This window comes from Myzus persicae, unplaced genomic scaffold, assembly GCF_001856785.1.
Source record: "Myzus persicae strain clone G006 unplaced genomic scaffold, MPER_G0061.0, whole genome shotgun sequence".
NCBI classification, from domain to species: Eukaryota; Metazoa; Arthropoda; class Insecta; order Hemiptera; family Aphididae; genus Myzus; species Myzus persicae.
Window position 1 is genome coordinate 8,788 of NW_019100509.1, and position 15,554 is coordinate 24,341.

Sequence of the window (15,554 nt, forward strand, 5' to 3'; positions counted from 1 at the left end):
AATTTGAAGATTTCTGTTATAATTTACTTATTTACCTGGTTACTATTGCTACTTTGTCCTTCAAATGTTTTAATAATTTCCTCATCACGAAAATGTTTATGACATAAATATGAAACATTTTGGTTATTACCATTCCAATCGTTAACAATATTTGTCCACGATTTACGGATAGATTCATCCTTAGGTATAGAAAATAAAGTAGCATTTTCATTATTACTTTTATTTACTCTACTGTCACATATTAATACAGAACATAAGCGACCCATATTAAATAATTTGATGTAAAACAATATAAATAAGATACAACAGACTCATTACCAGTGATTAAATTGGAGGGGGGCACGGGGGGACGAAATATATTTATGTTAATATTTTTATTTTTTATCAGTCTATTTATAAATATTATAATATAATTTGTTCATAAAAGTTAAATACGAAATGTAGTAATTTAGTACATCACTAGATAGCATCACAGTCGCAAACGTACGTAACCGTACAACTTTGTGACCGGTGTCCCACCCTCCTCCTGCCATAAGAGTCCAGTCCTATGTAGTAGTTCGTGCTTAAAACCACCAGGGTCTCGTCGACGGGGGCAGGTAATCAACAACAACAAAACAAAACAAACAAGTGTACCGAGCGGTAGACGGTTGTAGTGTGTACCAACTACAACGACAAGTTGCTAGGTGCTGTATTCAGTATTGAGCAATGTAATCGCGTCCTGTAAATAATAATGCACCTGCCACCTGTCTTATCCTGTCCACTATTGGAGTGGTTCATGCAGTTCCCCTCTCTCCGTTCTCTGTAGCCTGTTCGTTATTTTTTATACCGTGAGATTCGTCCGACTCACACAGTCACACTCGATACAGCTAACACTCCGGTGAATCGTAATACGTAGTACATTCGGTTAGGTTTTATTATTATCATTGTCGTCGTCGTCGTTCGTTCGATCGATACATATTATACTCGTATGGACCAGAGTCCAGACGGACGTCGGGCTCGACCGTGGCACTGTGACTTTTTGGCATTGTCTATCCAAACGTGATATTCGTCCACACGATGAGTCGTTGTTATCTAACCGGAAGTGCGATTGACCAACAATGGAACGCTTAGCTGGTCGCGAAGATGCTGCTAAAGATGACGGCTGCCCGCCACAACGGGAAATCGATTGTAAACCGTAGTAATTGCCCTTAGCCCCGAACGCGTACATTGATTTCATGGAATTTTGCAAATATTTGTTGCTCACCATTTTCCTGTTTCAAATGGTAATTATTTCCGCCTCAAATATTTTGTAATTACAGTGATATAAAATGTTTCATGTCAGTTGTATCCTTTATGTTAGCAGTTATTTGTTGGTATATTATGCTAGGTTGAGTGAAACATTTTTTTTGCCCATAAACAAAGATCTACATACCTTGGTACATTTAAATTTATTGTGTCGATAACAAGTTAAATTATTGTCAAATTTGAGGAGTTAGCCTTACAGAAACTCCTCTTTCATTGTGTACTCTGATATCTAACATACCTACCAGTTATTTATGGATTATTTTTTGACAAAACATTAACATTTTATTCAGAACAAATTCATCCCTGTTAGTTGTTACTTCTTATATATAATGTCTTTTATAATTTTTGGATCAGAAGTTCTTAGAAATTATGTAGGTAATCAGACATATTAATGTTTTTCAATAATTTTTTTAATGTGATAATTAACTACAAAATGGATGTAGCACTATTGCGCATCTTTACATGTTCAGTATTCAAAATCCTCATAACATCAGGCACTTAATATCTCTAAAAACATACCGATTTTGGCCGTTAAAATAAAATAATTATTCCTTATGCCAAAAAGTATGGGTATTATATGCCATATACTTCACTATACGTAAATATATTACATAACTAGTAAGTAGGTACTTACTATAATAATATATTTATAATTATTCAAAAATGTGTGAAGTACCTTCGTACAATTTTTGTAGGTAATTCATAAAATAGAATAAGAATTAAAATGTTTGGAAATTACAGATGTATTTTCCATCTTGTTTGAGATATTGCAGTTGTCTATAATTACTGTTAAATAAGTCCTATTTCACACCTACCTATATGTTAGGTATGTTTTGTTTTTTATTTAGATTGTTTAAGTTTATAATATACGACGCCACTACGCCAGCATGACACATTTACAGCTTTTTAGTTTGAATTCATGTTCATAGTTTACGATTTCTAACTTAGTTATACACTTATAAATAACTTACAAAAAAGAAAATAGGGTACTTTTCTGTTATCCCTACTACCTCGAGTCTCCATTCTGTTATCTCGACTACCATGCCGATGCTGTGACCACAACTCGCTCGATTACCTATTGCTGACAGTTGTTGTATTTCCGTCATTGTATTTATTCATTATAAAATAATTATGAATCTGTGGAATTTACCAAACAGTGAAAAAGATGCGATTGAATTTTTTCAAGAGAAGGGTTTACTTCCGGGGCACCGTGAATGCAAAAATAAAATTTTAGACTTCTGTAACCGTGATTTTTTATTTTTATATGTAATATTTAATATCTTGATGAATTTATGTTTAATGTTATAATTTATAGAATAGACTTACAACTGCTGTGATAATTTTAGAATATGTAACTTGACGTTTTGTGATAATTTTGACATAATAATATACATTGTTATATAAATGACAATTCATGTGTTTTATCTATTAAATTATAGAACTATCTGGATATTACTTTAGTAGTCGAGATAACAGAATTGAGTGGTCACGGAAGTCGCGGCATCGAGTGGTAGTAGGGATAACAGAAAAGTACCGAAAATAGTGCCTTAGACATGTCTTGGTAATTTTTTTCTCATGTAAGTGTTGTCAGTTGTATTGTTGTATATTTATTGAAGTATACAATGTTTAATTAATTTTCATATTTTAATTCAATTTTTTTTTTATGCTATGTTTAATATTAAACTATTTATTATACAATTGACATAATAATGTAAACAATAAACATACATATGTAATACATTATTATAATAATGTACGGACCTTGCTGAAGGATCCACACTGCCCTTCTACTGCGGTGCTTGTGTGGTTAAATGTAATTTTACAATGTGTTGCCTCGGCTCATTTGCTTCATTGGCCTATTATTATGAATAATATGATTACGATTTTTGAGTATTTTAAATTGTACAAACAATTTACAATTTTAAAATACTCATAACTCTCTTTCAAATTGAAATATAATAAAAAGTTCACGAGAAGCCTTCTATTATAATCTTACCTTTAATTTTAATAATTGGTCAATTCACTCTAATTTTTAAGCTAACAGAGCTAAATGTGATCTGCTAAACTTAAAATTTGATATGTTACGCTCTTGTAAGGAAACACATGCTTTTATAATGTCCTCTTAATTTAACTCTTTGTGTGCACCAAACTGGTCGGCACATACAACAAATTACATAGTGACATGGGCCTTTTATAATTGCTCAAATATTTATTTCAGAATTTCATAGTTTTTAAAAAATTTTTATTAATTAGCATATAATTTATTATTTGCAGGTTTCGGTTGGAGCAAGACAAGCATTTGACTTTCTCGGATTTATGTGGGGATCAGTATTGGCAAACTTTTTTGAACTTTTGTTTATTATTTTTGGAATATTTGGTGTTGTGCAGTCAGATGTGTTATACTTATTATCAGTATGTTATATTTTATTGATTACTTAATGATATGTAGATAACATTTAATTTCATTAGTTAGTTGGCCATTTTGATTTTGATTTTTTTTTTAAATGTATTTGTTATTGTATTATAGTATTCAGCATGGAGTATTGTTTGGTGTATTTGGAATATATTTGTAGTTTTATATTATTTGGAATTTTCAATTTTTAGTGATGTAAGTATATTACAAATACAGTTTAATCTTACAATAATAAAATAATATTCTTAGATTGGTTGTTTTTAATATTATGATATTTTTATTAAATCATTTCAATTTGAAAAAAAAACTATATTTGTTAACATTATTATTGTTAATATTTTGTAGAGTTTTGATGTGATGAGTCTTGGTGCAGATAGTGTTAGTTGGTGGGAATCTAATGGTCCTGGTTGCAGAGTATTCTTTTATCCAAATCACACTGGCATTGAGGAAGATGCTATTAAACCAGTTAGACCAGATTTGATCACTGGATGTGTTATGGATTATCAAAAAATTGAAACTGCTCAAGCTTCCTTACAAATACTTTTTGCTGTGAGTTATTATTGCAATATTAAATTTTTTTTTCTAAAATTAATTTTTTTTATTTTCTAGGTTTTTGGTATTATCTGCAGCTTGTATGTATCGTGTTGTTCAAAATCTAGAGATGAAGGTATGTTTATTACATATCTATAAATATGTACAATTAAACATAGTTTATAATAAGTAATATACATTTTTTTAGATCTGAGATATGACATTTTAAAGGGTGATATACTGGTATTATTATAACACTTGTATCTAATTTACACATGCGTAGAATATATTTATAATCTTTTGTATACTTCATGTTTTATTTTGGTAACAGTTATTCAGCTAAAATATTGAAAATGAACCAACTCTCTGTTATCATGTTAATACATAGTTGTGTTTAAAAATAATGTTGTAATTGTTTAAGAGGGTATCAGACTATTTATTTTCTATCTCTAATAGATTCTATCCTATGCGTAACCTTCTACATTTCCAGTACAATTTTGTTATTTTTAATACCTATTATAAAGTTTTTATATTTTTATTTGAAATATACAATCTATGCCCTAGGCATAATAAGAATATAGGCTACAAGCAGTTTGACATGAATGGGTAAGGGAAGAACCATCCAGTGATCGCACTTCCTTTTGTTATTTATATGTAGATCTTATAATATTATAAAGTTAAAAGCTGATTTCTTTCCCCCTACATTCTTGTTGGTTTTATTTAATCTTATAATTATAAATTCAGTTTATATTGCACTTTTAACATTTATAACATATGTATCCACCAATATGTATTATTTTGCCACTCTGTTCAATTGTTTGAAAGCATAATAAAATGTTGGTTGGTACAAACATGTTTTTGTTAAAATTTCTAAGTTTTACCATTTTATTAAGGCACATTATGTCTTTTAAAGCACCAATAACTGTCTTAAGTTCTATGTTGAACAGGTTCCACTTTATCAAAAGTTTCGTTTGATGATAAAAATATAAGGACAAAAATATTAATTTGATAATAAGTATTAAGTAAATTAACTGAATCTAGGACAAAATATCCAAGGTTAAAATATCCAGGGATAAAATAATCAATATATGGGACAAAATATGCAATTAAAAAAAAATCATAAAAATGTATTATTAATACTCATATAATTTTTTTAATTTAAATTCATTATATTGTTCATTTTTGAATCACGTTTTAATATCATTTAATATCAATAATACTTTATAATACAGCAATAAAATAATAATAAAAATAATATGTTGCGTTATATATAATAATTATATCTTTAGTTATAGGAATTGTGTATTACACTATATCATCTAAAAGTTTTTAATAATATTTAAAAAAAAATTGTTTAAAAAGAGGTAATAAATTATCGTATTATATTTGCTATTGCAATTAAAAAAATATCTAATTCTTTTTCACCATTAATATATTCAAGACAAAGGAGCTTAAGTTTTATTATTATCTTATTACTTTATTACAAAGTATTATCAATGTTAAATGTCATTTAAGAATGAACAATGTATCTAAAGAAAAAAAGGGGGAAAAAATATTTTTTTTTATTTGGATATTTTGACTTGGATATTTTAGTACAGGATATTTTTTCCTTGGATATTTTGTCCCAATACTAAATTAACTACTTCACATTCAAAACTGAAAAACTATATTGGAAATTAATAATTAAAAATTGTACTTGTGTAAGAGTGTAGTTGTGTCTGTTTAATTTTATTTTAATCCGCGGATTGAAAACTTCAAAGTTAGTTAAATGTATTAGACTTCAGTGCAAATAAAAATAATGAGAGCTGATTTCCGATGACAGATTCTTATTATTGCAATTTAAAAATAGTTAAATTAATTACTTTTTAGGAATTTACTACAAGAGTAAGCAACCAAAAACTGTTACACCAATATATTCTATTGAATATAGTTCACGCCGAGGAGATGAAATTGAAGAAATAAGCACTATCAGTGGCAGTGAAGGTAAAATACATTATAAATTGTATTTTGTTTTAATGTATCATAAATCCGTAACGTTTTTAAAGCAATTGCATTTTTACTAGATGGTGATTTGGATGCACAAAGTTCTCATAGTAAACCTATGACTCCTAGACGAGTAAAACGAAGAAGTGTAACATCAAGGGGTACACTACCTCCTCCACATCAAGCTCCACCGCCATATCTTAGACGTCAATCTAGCTCTCAATATTCTAGTCGAAAACATAAAAATCCTGTTTCTAGACTTATCCAACAACAGTATTCAAGTGTGTAAATAAATTAATAACTAATTGTTATTTGTGTTATTACCTTTGTACTTATTGTTTTATAAATATTAAAATTATTTTAGATAACGGTTTGAACGATTCTTCGACATCAAATGATTCAAGCCATCCATTGTTCCCAGAATGTCGAGTTGAACTAAGACATGTTAACAGAGGCATTGTGAATCCTGCCTTAGATACAGAATCTGAACGTCCAACATCAGCACGTTCAACATATTCAAATTTCCATGGAGCCCGAGGACGGCCCAGACAAGTTAGCACTCATTCTACTTTTTTTGCCCCTTCAGAACAACCTCCGCCGGCTTATCGGAGCAATGCTTCTGTTAATTCTGAAACTGTTATATGATTTAGAACAAATGCAGAAAATGTAGTTCAAAGTAGATACAATTTTAAGATCTCATTTTTATTTTAATAATGTTACTACTTAATGTAACTAGAAAAATGGTAGCATTTTGTTGTTCTACCTTCATTATTTAAAGTGTAATTATTAGTTTTCTTATTTGCATTCAATGATTTTTAAAATGAGGCTTGCATGAAAGGACACTCTTATTCCTACTATTTCACCCAAAGATAATTGAAGCATAATTAATTAAAGCAATATAATTGGATTATTCAACATATATCAAGTTTATGCAGTCATTGTTTTAAATATCATATACACCTCATAGAAAAAAAATTATATTGTTACTTATTACTAAGTATTAAAATAATTAACTCAATTAAATGTGCTGTTCAAAAATGAAATAACAAATTTTTTAGAGGTAGGTAAAATAAATGCGTTTAGTTTGTAGGTAACACATCAAACTATTACTGAAAAATCGTCTTTTTTTTTATTTTAATAATTAGTACACAATATTCAAATTAAATAATAGGTAGATTTTTTCAATACAAATTTGTAAATAAAAGTTTTTTCTGATACATATTGAACAGAAATATGAACATTTTTGACTATTGACAAATATTTTCAATTAATAAATAATAGTGTCCTTACTGAAATTAAATTTAAATTAGTTCTAATAACAGGTATATTATACATCATACAATTAAATTAAATTAAAAATTCTGATCATTAATTAAATTTAAATCAGAACACTTTTACTTTAAAAAGAATGAATATAAGATTCAAGATTGTATTCTTTAAATGTAATATTACTATTGATCAAAAATTTTCAAATAGGATTTTAACTTTTTTTTTACCAATATAATAAAATAACAGATATTAATTATTTTTTTATCTATCGAAATATAATAAAATTAAAGACTTGATTTATACAACGAAGTAATTATGGCAATAATTATTATTGCAATTTTTAAATTTTATCTGACTATTGTTTCTATTTTTACTTGGGATGAACCTAAACTTGGAAAGTTTTTTTCATGAATGACCAAAATTTAGATAGTTCCTGTTTTTGACCATAGTTAAAAATAGAATTGACGGTGTATAAATATAAATTGATGTATCATACACTGTATCCCCTGCTGGGGAGGTATATATGTTATTATAATTTTAAAATTATTTAGCTCAAATAGTTTTTTTTAATATCACATTTTCCAAATGTTAACTAAGATGTAGGTGAATCAGTTTTTAATTGTTATTAGGTTTAATAGGATGTCAGTATATTATTTGGTTTCTTTCTTACTCATGTGGAATATGGTACATTTGTATTCTAATTTTGTGTCATTAATTTTAATATTAAAGTGAATTTGACTTGTTAACAAACTTAAGAACCATAAGTTAAGAACACAATCTGAGTTTGTACATTGACTTTTTTACGTTTTTTTTTTAAATTGTTTGCAATATATGATCTTTTTGTACTGTGATATTTTACATACTCATAATATCCATACAAGCTGAGATATCCTTAACTTTGATGTGCCAACACAAATAATGTTCTTTCCTTTATGTTTGGTAATAAGTAAATTCACCCTCAGTAACATAGCTAACAATATTAATTGTCCATGTTAGATGTGTCTAAAAGTTATAGTGAGAATTGAAATTGTGTACTGAAATTCTATTAAATTATCAAGAGTATTATTTCTTAATATAATTTAAGAATATTCCATTAGCTGTAACTTGTATTAAATATTCATACAGTTGTTCAAATTACAATATTTTAGCTGTAAAACTGTTACCAAATTATAATACGAAGTATATGTAAGATTATAATTATTTAAGATTTTTAAGATTATTAATAAATTTAAATCCTTATTTTTAATGTATGCATAATATAAACTGCCAATTAAAATTAGGCAAAGATCATGGCTTGTTGATAGTTATCTTAAAAAATAATAATAATTTTAACTAAAACATCTATCCAAGCATCAAAATGAAGAAATTAGACATTACATCGTCTTAAAAAGATTACACCTTTATCAGAACATTCGTGTTCCGTCCACTTTTTATAACTTAAAATTAGAATAAGTATAATTTTTAAATATGCATATTTTTGTATTTTAACTCATATTTTTTAAACTGTATCCATGAATTATGAATGTCAAATTCATATTCAAACATTCTACCTATGTATTTAAATATTGAATGTAAATGTTGTTGATTAGCTTTTAATTAGCAACAAATTTGTCTTTAAAATGTTAACTTTAGTATAATATTATATAAACGACTGATGTTTAATGTTTATACAAGTGTTTGAAATAATAGATGAAATGTATATAGCTTAAGGTTTTTAAATTGTATTCAAGTATTATATATAATAATTAATGATGTTAAATACAGATTGTAACCATAATGTGTGGTTCACTTACACTCAGTACAATTCACATTCCAAAATACCGTTAGGACTGTGCTTTAGTTCTGATTTATAGGCAAGCAGCAATTAATGAGAATCAACCTTTTAAAGTTTCAACCACGTAAGCAAATAAATACTTAAGAATTTATTGACGAATGAAAATACATGTTCGGGTTAAATTTTATTTTATGTACAAGTAAATACCAAAAAATTATGTATTGACAGCTTTTTATTTATACAACTATACATAAAATTCAAAAAAGATTAAGTTTAGTTTAACACAATATCAAATCAGTCTAAATCTATCTAAACTCCAGAACAAAAATATTTTGAATATTAATTGTGGTGTCCTTTAGTGAGCTAGTAAAATAAATAAATGTAGGAAGACACATTCAATTATTTGTAGTTAGTAGTTTTTAATTAATTAATAAATAAATGTGTTAGTTAAGTAGGTTACTTTTAGGCTTTGTCGCAGATGTAGCATTACAACAATTCATTTAGGCCAAATAATTGTGATATTTTTTTTTATGTAGATTCTTTTCTAACACGGTGTTTTTATTTTTTTTGTGATTTTCTGTATGTACTTAAAATATGTTATGTATTATTCAAAATAAACAAGCTTATTAGAATTTTACATTGTCGGGTAATGTAGTTATAACCATGATTATGAATACCTAATATTACAGCTAAAAATTTATTATCAATGTTATAACTATTTAACAAAAAATCAAAATCATATAACCACCATATTATTTTAATGATATAAATTGTTAAAAACACAAAACAACATTAACACGCAATTTGTATATAAATGGGTGTAATTTTGTTCAACATCCAATATGCAGGTTATGAGCTATGTCATTGATAACCTGCCGCTGTAACTGCTATAAATGATCAACATCAGCCATGGTTATGCCTTTCCAGGCTATTGTAATACAATAGTGTTGTAACAATTGTTGGAGCAGTTCTAGTTCATCTAGCATTTCTAATCTTTCCATTCGATATCTATCATCTTCGGGTAAGTATTCATATATATTAATCATGTTCCAACTCCGTGCACTGTCCCAACCGACTCTTACAAACCTATTTGACAAAAAAAAAAAAATATATTTTTAAATTATACTAAATAATGATTTGATGTTCATACCTGTCCATTTGTGTTTGAGGACTTAAACATGCATCAACGCCAGCTAACTCACATCCTCTATTGCGTAAGTTATCGAGCATGATCCGTCCAAAATTATCATTCATGTTAACCTAAGCAATCAATATTTATATTATAGAAAATTGTAACTATAGAGAACTACAATTTCTTACTTGTTCATAATTAATAAAAAAAATGTCATTAAACTTCTTAGCGATCCAGTGCAATAACATTGAAGAACTTTCTGGCTCCATATATACAAGAACGCATTCAGTTAAAAACATTGTGGGTGTATCAAAATTTATGCCGCTTTGAGTTAATTTCTTGTCCAGTTCTGACAGATTTCGAAGATCTGTGCCGATTATGTGGTAATCAGATGCATGTAAATCTGGTCCTATGATTTTGACTTCACTCTCTAAATAATAATAATCAATGATTAACCAAAAAAAATTATATAATACCAATAATTATCATTCATCAATAACACACCATGTGGGCTAATGGTCTGTAATAAAATTTTACTCTTTTTGATTAGAAAACATTTTTTGGACGTAACTGAAGCAAAGTCAATTTCAATATAATTGTTCACTGTTATTCCACTGTTTTTCAATCTCCAGTAGAGAGTGTCAAACCCAGCACCAAGGTTTATTATTTGACAGTTTGATCCAGTTTTCTACAAAAACATAAAATTAAAAGTATTTAGATTTCAAGATTTATTTTTTAACAATCAAATGATATGTACTATTTTACTGTATAGTCAATTAACACTCTTTTGAAATCTTGAAGAATAAATAAGAAAAATACCTTGAGAAATTTGTCCATGAACATGGCGACACCTTTAGTTCGAGCGTAATATCCTCGATTAATCTCTGGTGTCTTACGTTCATAGCCGGTAACAAAATACTGAATGAAATCGTCTTGCCAATAGCCCATCTTTACAGCTGAATACTTGCACTTTGTCGCATCACAGTTGGTTGCTTGCACTCCATCATCGAAAGACATATTTTAGCTTACGGTAATTATTAGTCTATTAATTTAGTAGTGTTGCGGTAACTTAAATGTCATTATTCTGCAATACCAGCAAAGGGATACACATACATCGTGAAAAAAACAACTTCAGAATCTATCCAATTAAAATTATACAATTGCGTTGGAGAAATCTGGACCTAGGAGTTCCGTCAGATAATTGAAAATTGAAACAAGTAGGTACTATAGATAGTTAAATCTATCACCAATACACAAACATCACAGAATATATTAAAATACAAATACTACATTCCAAACATCAAATTCAATGAATTTCCTAATTCCTATGTTTATATAACTGTACTCATAAAACGTAAAAAGTCCAAGGTTCGACTATATTATAATTCAGTAGTCTAGACCCAGTGCTCCTCAGATGCAGACTTTAATAGTTTTTATTTTAATGCTTCAAATTTTAATGTTTTATTCCTTTATCAGTATTCAATGTTATTGTTATGTTATCATATTCTATCGGCGGATTCATACTTAGATCATATACCCGGCCTGGATAGAGCAGGCGCAGCTATAGCGTATATCACGCGTTGCCCGTGTTTGAAGCAGACCTGTTCATGCCCGAAGTACTTATTACGCATGCGTGAGAAATGAAATAGATCTCGCGGGACGGGGAAGGAACAATGTGTTATAGTGATAAGAACGATTAGGTACTGAATGCTTAGATCATATACTTTGCTCATGCGCAGTGATGACTTCGGGCACGAACAGCTATGCTTCAAGATTTTAAACCTTAGCTCTATCCAGTGTATATGATCTAAGGATTCATACCACAACCACAGAATTTCACAGAATATAAGTTATAACCATTATTACAGAATAATTATATTATATTATTATTATTATTTATTATTACTTTTACTGAATACCACAGATGTATAGAGCCTGTGATGAATAGTGATTACTGAATAGGTAGAGTAGACATGTACATAGACCACGAACCCACGAGCCACGATTTAGGCATGATTTAGGAATAAAAATACTAGTAAAAAATTAAATAATAATAGCCAATGTCAATAGGTACTTAATAGTAATTTTGTATACTCTGTACTATGAATTCAATGGTATGACACAACGTCAGCAATAGCATGACAAAATATACTTTGTCATAACCTATGTCAGTATGTCACTATGAGTTATGATGCAAAAATATACCTACCTTTCTTTATAGTTCATAATATTTGGATAAATATATATATTCAAGTTAATCTCAAATTGCAAGTGTTGTACACTTAAAGGTTTGAAACTGGAAAAAAATTCCAATTTATTAATATTCATAATCTATTCTAATAATCAGTTTATGTCTAAGTCCATTATAAAACCTAATACTAATTACAATAGTATAAGGTCTATGATTATAAGTAAAATTGTATGTACCAGGGTAGTGGGAGGTTGGATGTCGTAGATATTAGTATATAATATGTAAAATCAATCTCATCTCATTTACTTATTGTATAACATGAAAATAAAGATTGTAAATATTATGTTAGTTCAATAAAAAATATCGACGTGGATAGTCTATAGATATATATCCACCTTGGTTACAATGTTACCTTGAACAACTTATTTAGAACAAGTAGTTTTGTAATCTCATTATGTTGATAAGATAATAATGTATTCACAGAATTTTATAATAACTTAGTACCAGTGTGGCAGTGTCCAGTACAGCAGTACACCAGTACCTATACTGAGACTTTTGTATTTAGTGTTTTTAATTGTGTCCACAAAAATTTTATTTATATTTTAAACTTTAAGTTTTCGTACCAGCTTCTTCACAATGGTACAAGCATGGTTCATGGCAGACAATTGGAGCGGTGATCAACGTGAAGAACATCATATGCAGCCGCCTGAATTTGTTGAACTGGATACTTTATATAAACTCACTTTAGTGGAACATTTCAAAGTATATACTAGACACCTAAATGATTAGTCAATTTTTTTAAAAATAATTTGAATGACTTCTCAATAGGTTACCAAATGCTATTTTCTGTGTAGACATTTCTAAATTTTAATATTTAACAAGAAACGGTTTTTTAATTTTCACGACCAGGTATTATATTACTATTAATATAGTTCTACTGTTACTAGAATAATTGGAAAGTACTATTATCCAATTAAATTAATTTTTAAGTATTTTGTTTAATTTCAAATTACCATTTACACATTTATTTAATAAAAAATTTATATTTTGTGTTGGAGTAGGTAGGTAATAGGTATATGATAGAAAGTTGAAATAGTTTCGGTACCTACTACCTATAATATTAATTTATATATTATAATGATTGCCACTGTAATATAATATAATACACTGTCTACTTTTCTGAAGTGTACTTATGCTAAATATTTTAAAATATTTGACACTCAATGATCATTGAATAGCTTATAACTTATCTATATCAAATATTCAAGTTATAATGATAAGTAGGTAATACTTAATTTAATACCACAGATTGATGTTTTACAATATTATCTGGATAATACTTAAAATTATTATAATATAATAAAATGTATGTTGCATTTTTTTCCGCAGTTGAATTGTCTAGTTTATAATTATACTTTTTATCATTTGCAGGTTAATGAATCAGATCCTACTAATGATAAACTGTTAAACTCCATTAAGAAAGATCGAGGTTACTCTTATGAGGATGAGATAACATGTTCTAAAGAATGCTTACCAAACTATGAAAGTAAAGTGGGTACATAGTGTAAATATTGTTAAATGAATAAAATTAAACATACATAATATCTAAGTTTTAATGAAAATCATCCAAATATAAATTATTTTGTTATATTATAGAATATGATGTATAATATTTAAAATATTATTTTAGTTAAAAATGTTCTTTGAGGAACATTTACACACAGATGAAGAAATTCGATTGGTTTTGGAAGGCTCAGGCTACTTTGATGTTAGAGATGGTATAAATGACAGATGGATACGTATTAAAGTTGAACCTGGTGATTTATTAATAATTCCAAAAGGAATCTATCATCGTTTTACATTAGATACTAATGTAAGTATAATATATGAATAACTTAAATAATAAATTAAAAAAAATTAATTTAACATAAAAATAAACTAATTAACTCGTAAGTTACTGAATAGCATGGGAAAAATATAACTCGTTCAGTTAGAAATTACTTCTAAAAAAAAAGAAACCCGTTAATCCACTTAGTTAAAAGTAACTTAACTTTAACTTATTAACTCATTAATATCTAGCCTCTTGTACATATATATATATATATTACCGCATCTGAATAACTCAGTAACTTCACTTAGCTTGACACAATGGGAAGAGAGCCAGTCTATTGGTAAAAGCCAAAAGGTCTATTGTTATGACTTATGAGTTATGATTGTTCAGTATCCATGTTAAAGTTAAATTTTAACTAAACATTTTTTCCTGTATTATCCTGGGTAAGACTAAGAAAATACATAACTTTTTGATGAAATAAAAAAACTCAAATTATTTTGAATCTTAAAAATGTAGGTAATATATAATTTTTTATTTTTATTTCTAGAATTTTATCAAAGCCAAAAGATTCTTTGTAGGAGAACCAGTCTGGACACCGCATAATAGACCAGCAGATGATATGAACTGCAGAAAAGAATATTTGAATCAAATAATATCTTGTTAATTAAAAAAAACAATATATATAAGAATATTATGATGGTAATTCAATGTCCATACTATTGTATTAAATATTTTACTCCCATATAATTAAAACATTTCAGTTTTTAAAAAAGCTATGTTTATTGTAGGTATTTATGTGTACCTAAACAATTTGAAATATATTTTTAAATTTATCTATACATGACATTTTCTTACTTAATTTTTAAACTACCTATTCATTGACACTGAATAATATTATTGTACTCTCAAAATATATGTCATTGCATTAAATCATTTGAATTTTTATTTATCCTACAGTATATTAATTTATTTCATTTATTTTAATTAAATAAATAATTTTTTAACATCTTGTTAAAACTGATGCACTTAGAACTAAAACGCATATTTATAAATTGAATATTGTTATACCAGGGGTTGAGAGGTCAGAAATAACCCTTTAGGGGTGTCCTGATATTTTGAAAATAACATATTGCATTACAGAAAACC

General features: G+C 27.6%; 3 protein-coding genes and 1 long non-coding RNA gene across 6 annotated transcripts in view; 3 read left to right on the top strand and 1 right to left on the bottom strand.

Moving 5' to 3' along the window:
* The window catches only part of LOC111029142 (sodium/potassium-transporting ATPase subunit beta-1-interacting protein), an 8,768-nt gene extending 1,437 nt beyond the window's left edge, over window positions 1-7,331 (top strand). The window contains exons 1-8 of one of the 3 annotated variants that reach the window (XM_022308018.1): window positions 452-1,262; window positions 3,559-3,696; window positions 3,812-3,892; window positions 4,043-4,246; window positions 4,307-4,364; window positions 6,098-6,211; window positions 6,292-6,492; window positions 6,576-7,331. In XM_022308018.1, the coding sequence (XP_022163710.1) occupies window positions 1,215-1,262; window positions 3,559-3,696; window positions 3,812-3,892; window positions 4,043-4,246; window positions 4,307-4,364; window positions 6,098-6,211; window positions 6,292-6,492; window positions 6,576-6,856 (1,125 nt within the window). In that variant the 5' untranslated portion in view covers window positions 452-1,214 and the 3' untranslated portion in view covers window positions 6,857-7,331. Of the gene's footprint in view, window positions 1-451; window positions 1,263-3,558; window positions 3,697-3,811; window positions 3,893-4,042; window positions 4,247-4,306; window positions 4,365-6,097; window positions 6,212-6,291; window positions 6,493-6,575 lie in introns of those variants that run through there. The other 2 variants (XM_022308032.1, XM_022308024.1) reach the window with 2 other exon arrangements.
* Window positions 7,332-8,228: 897 nt separating this feature from the next.
* On the bottom strand, window positions 8,229-11,947 carry LOC111029114 (leucine carboxyl methyltransferase 1). Its single transcript, XM_022307992.1, has 5 exons — window positions 11,206-11,947; window positions 10,891-11,074; window positions 10,575-10,816; window positions 10,405-10,514; window positions 8,229-10,340 (listed from the first exon to the last, which is right to left on the bottom strand). The coding sequence occupies exons 1-5, from the start codon at window positions 11,401-11,403 to the stop codon at window positions 10,142-10,144; spliced, it is 933 nt and encodes a 310-aa protein (XP_022163684.1). The 5' UTR covers window positions 11,404-11,947; the 3' UTR covers window positions 8,229-10,141.
* Window positions 10,998-11,300, top strand: LOC111029135. The gene is made up of 2 exons (XR_002603975.1): window positions 10,998-11,096; window positions 11,159-11,300. It is a non-coding gene; the product is annotated as an uncharacterized LOC111029135 (long non-coding RNA).
* A 1,089-nt stretch (window positions 11,948-13,036) lies between the features above and the next one.
* On the top strand, window positions 13,037-15,089 carry LOC111029125 (1,2-dihydroxy-3-keto-5-methylthiopentene dioxygenase). The gene is made up of 4 exons (XM_022308002.1): window positions 13,037-13,339; window positions 14,009-14,128; window positions 14,268-14,450; window positions 14,956-15,089. Exons 1-4 carry the CDS (start codon window positions 13,214-13,216, stop codon window positions 15,070-15,072), a joined length of 546 nt encoding a protein of 181 aa, XP_022163694.1. The 5' UTR covers window positions 13,037-13,213; the 3' UTR covers window positions 15,073-15,089.
* Window positions 15,090-15,554: the final 465 nt, after the last annotated feature.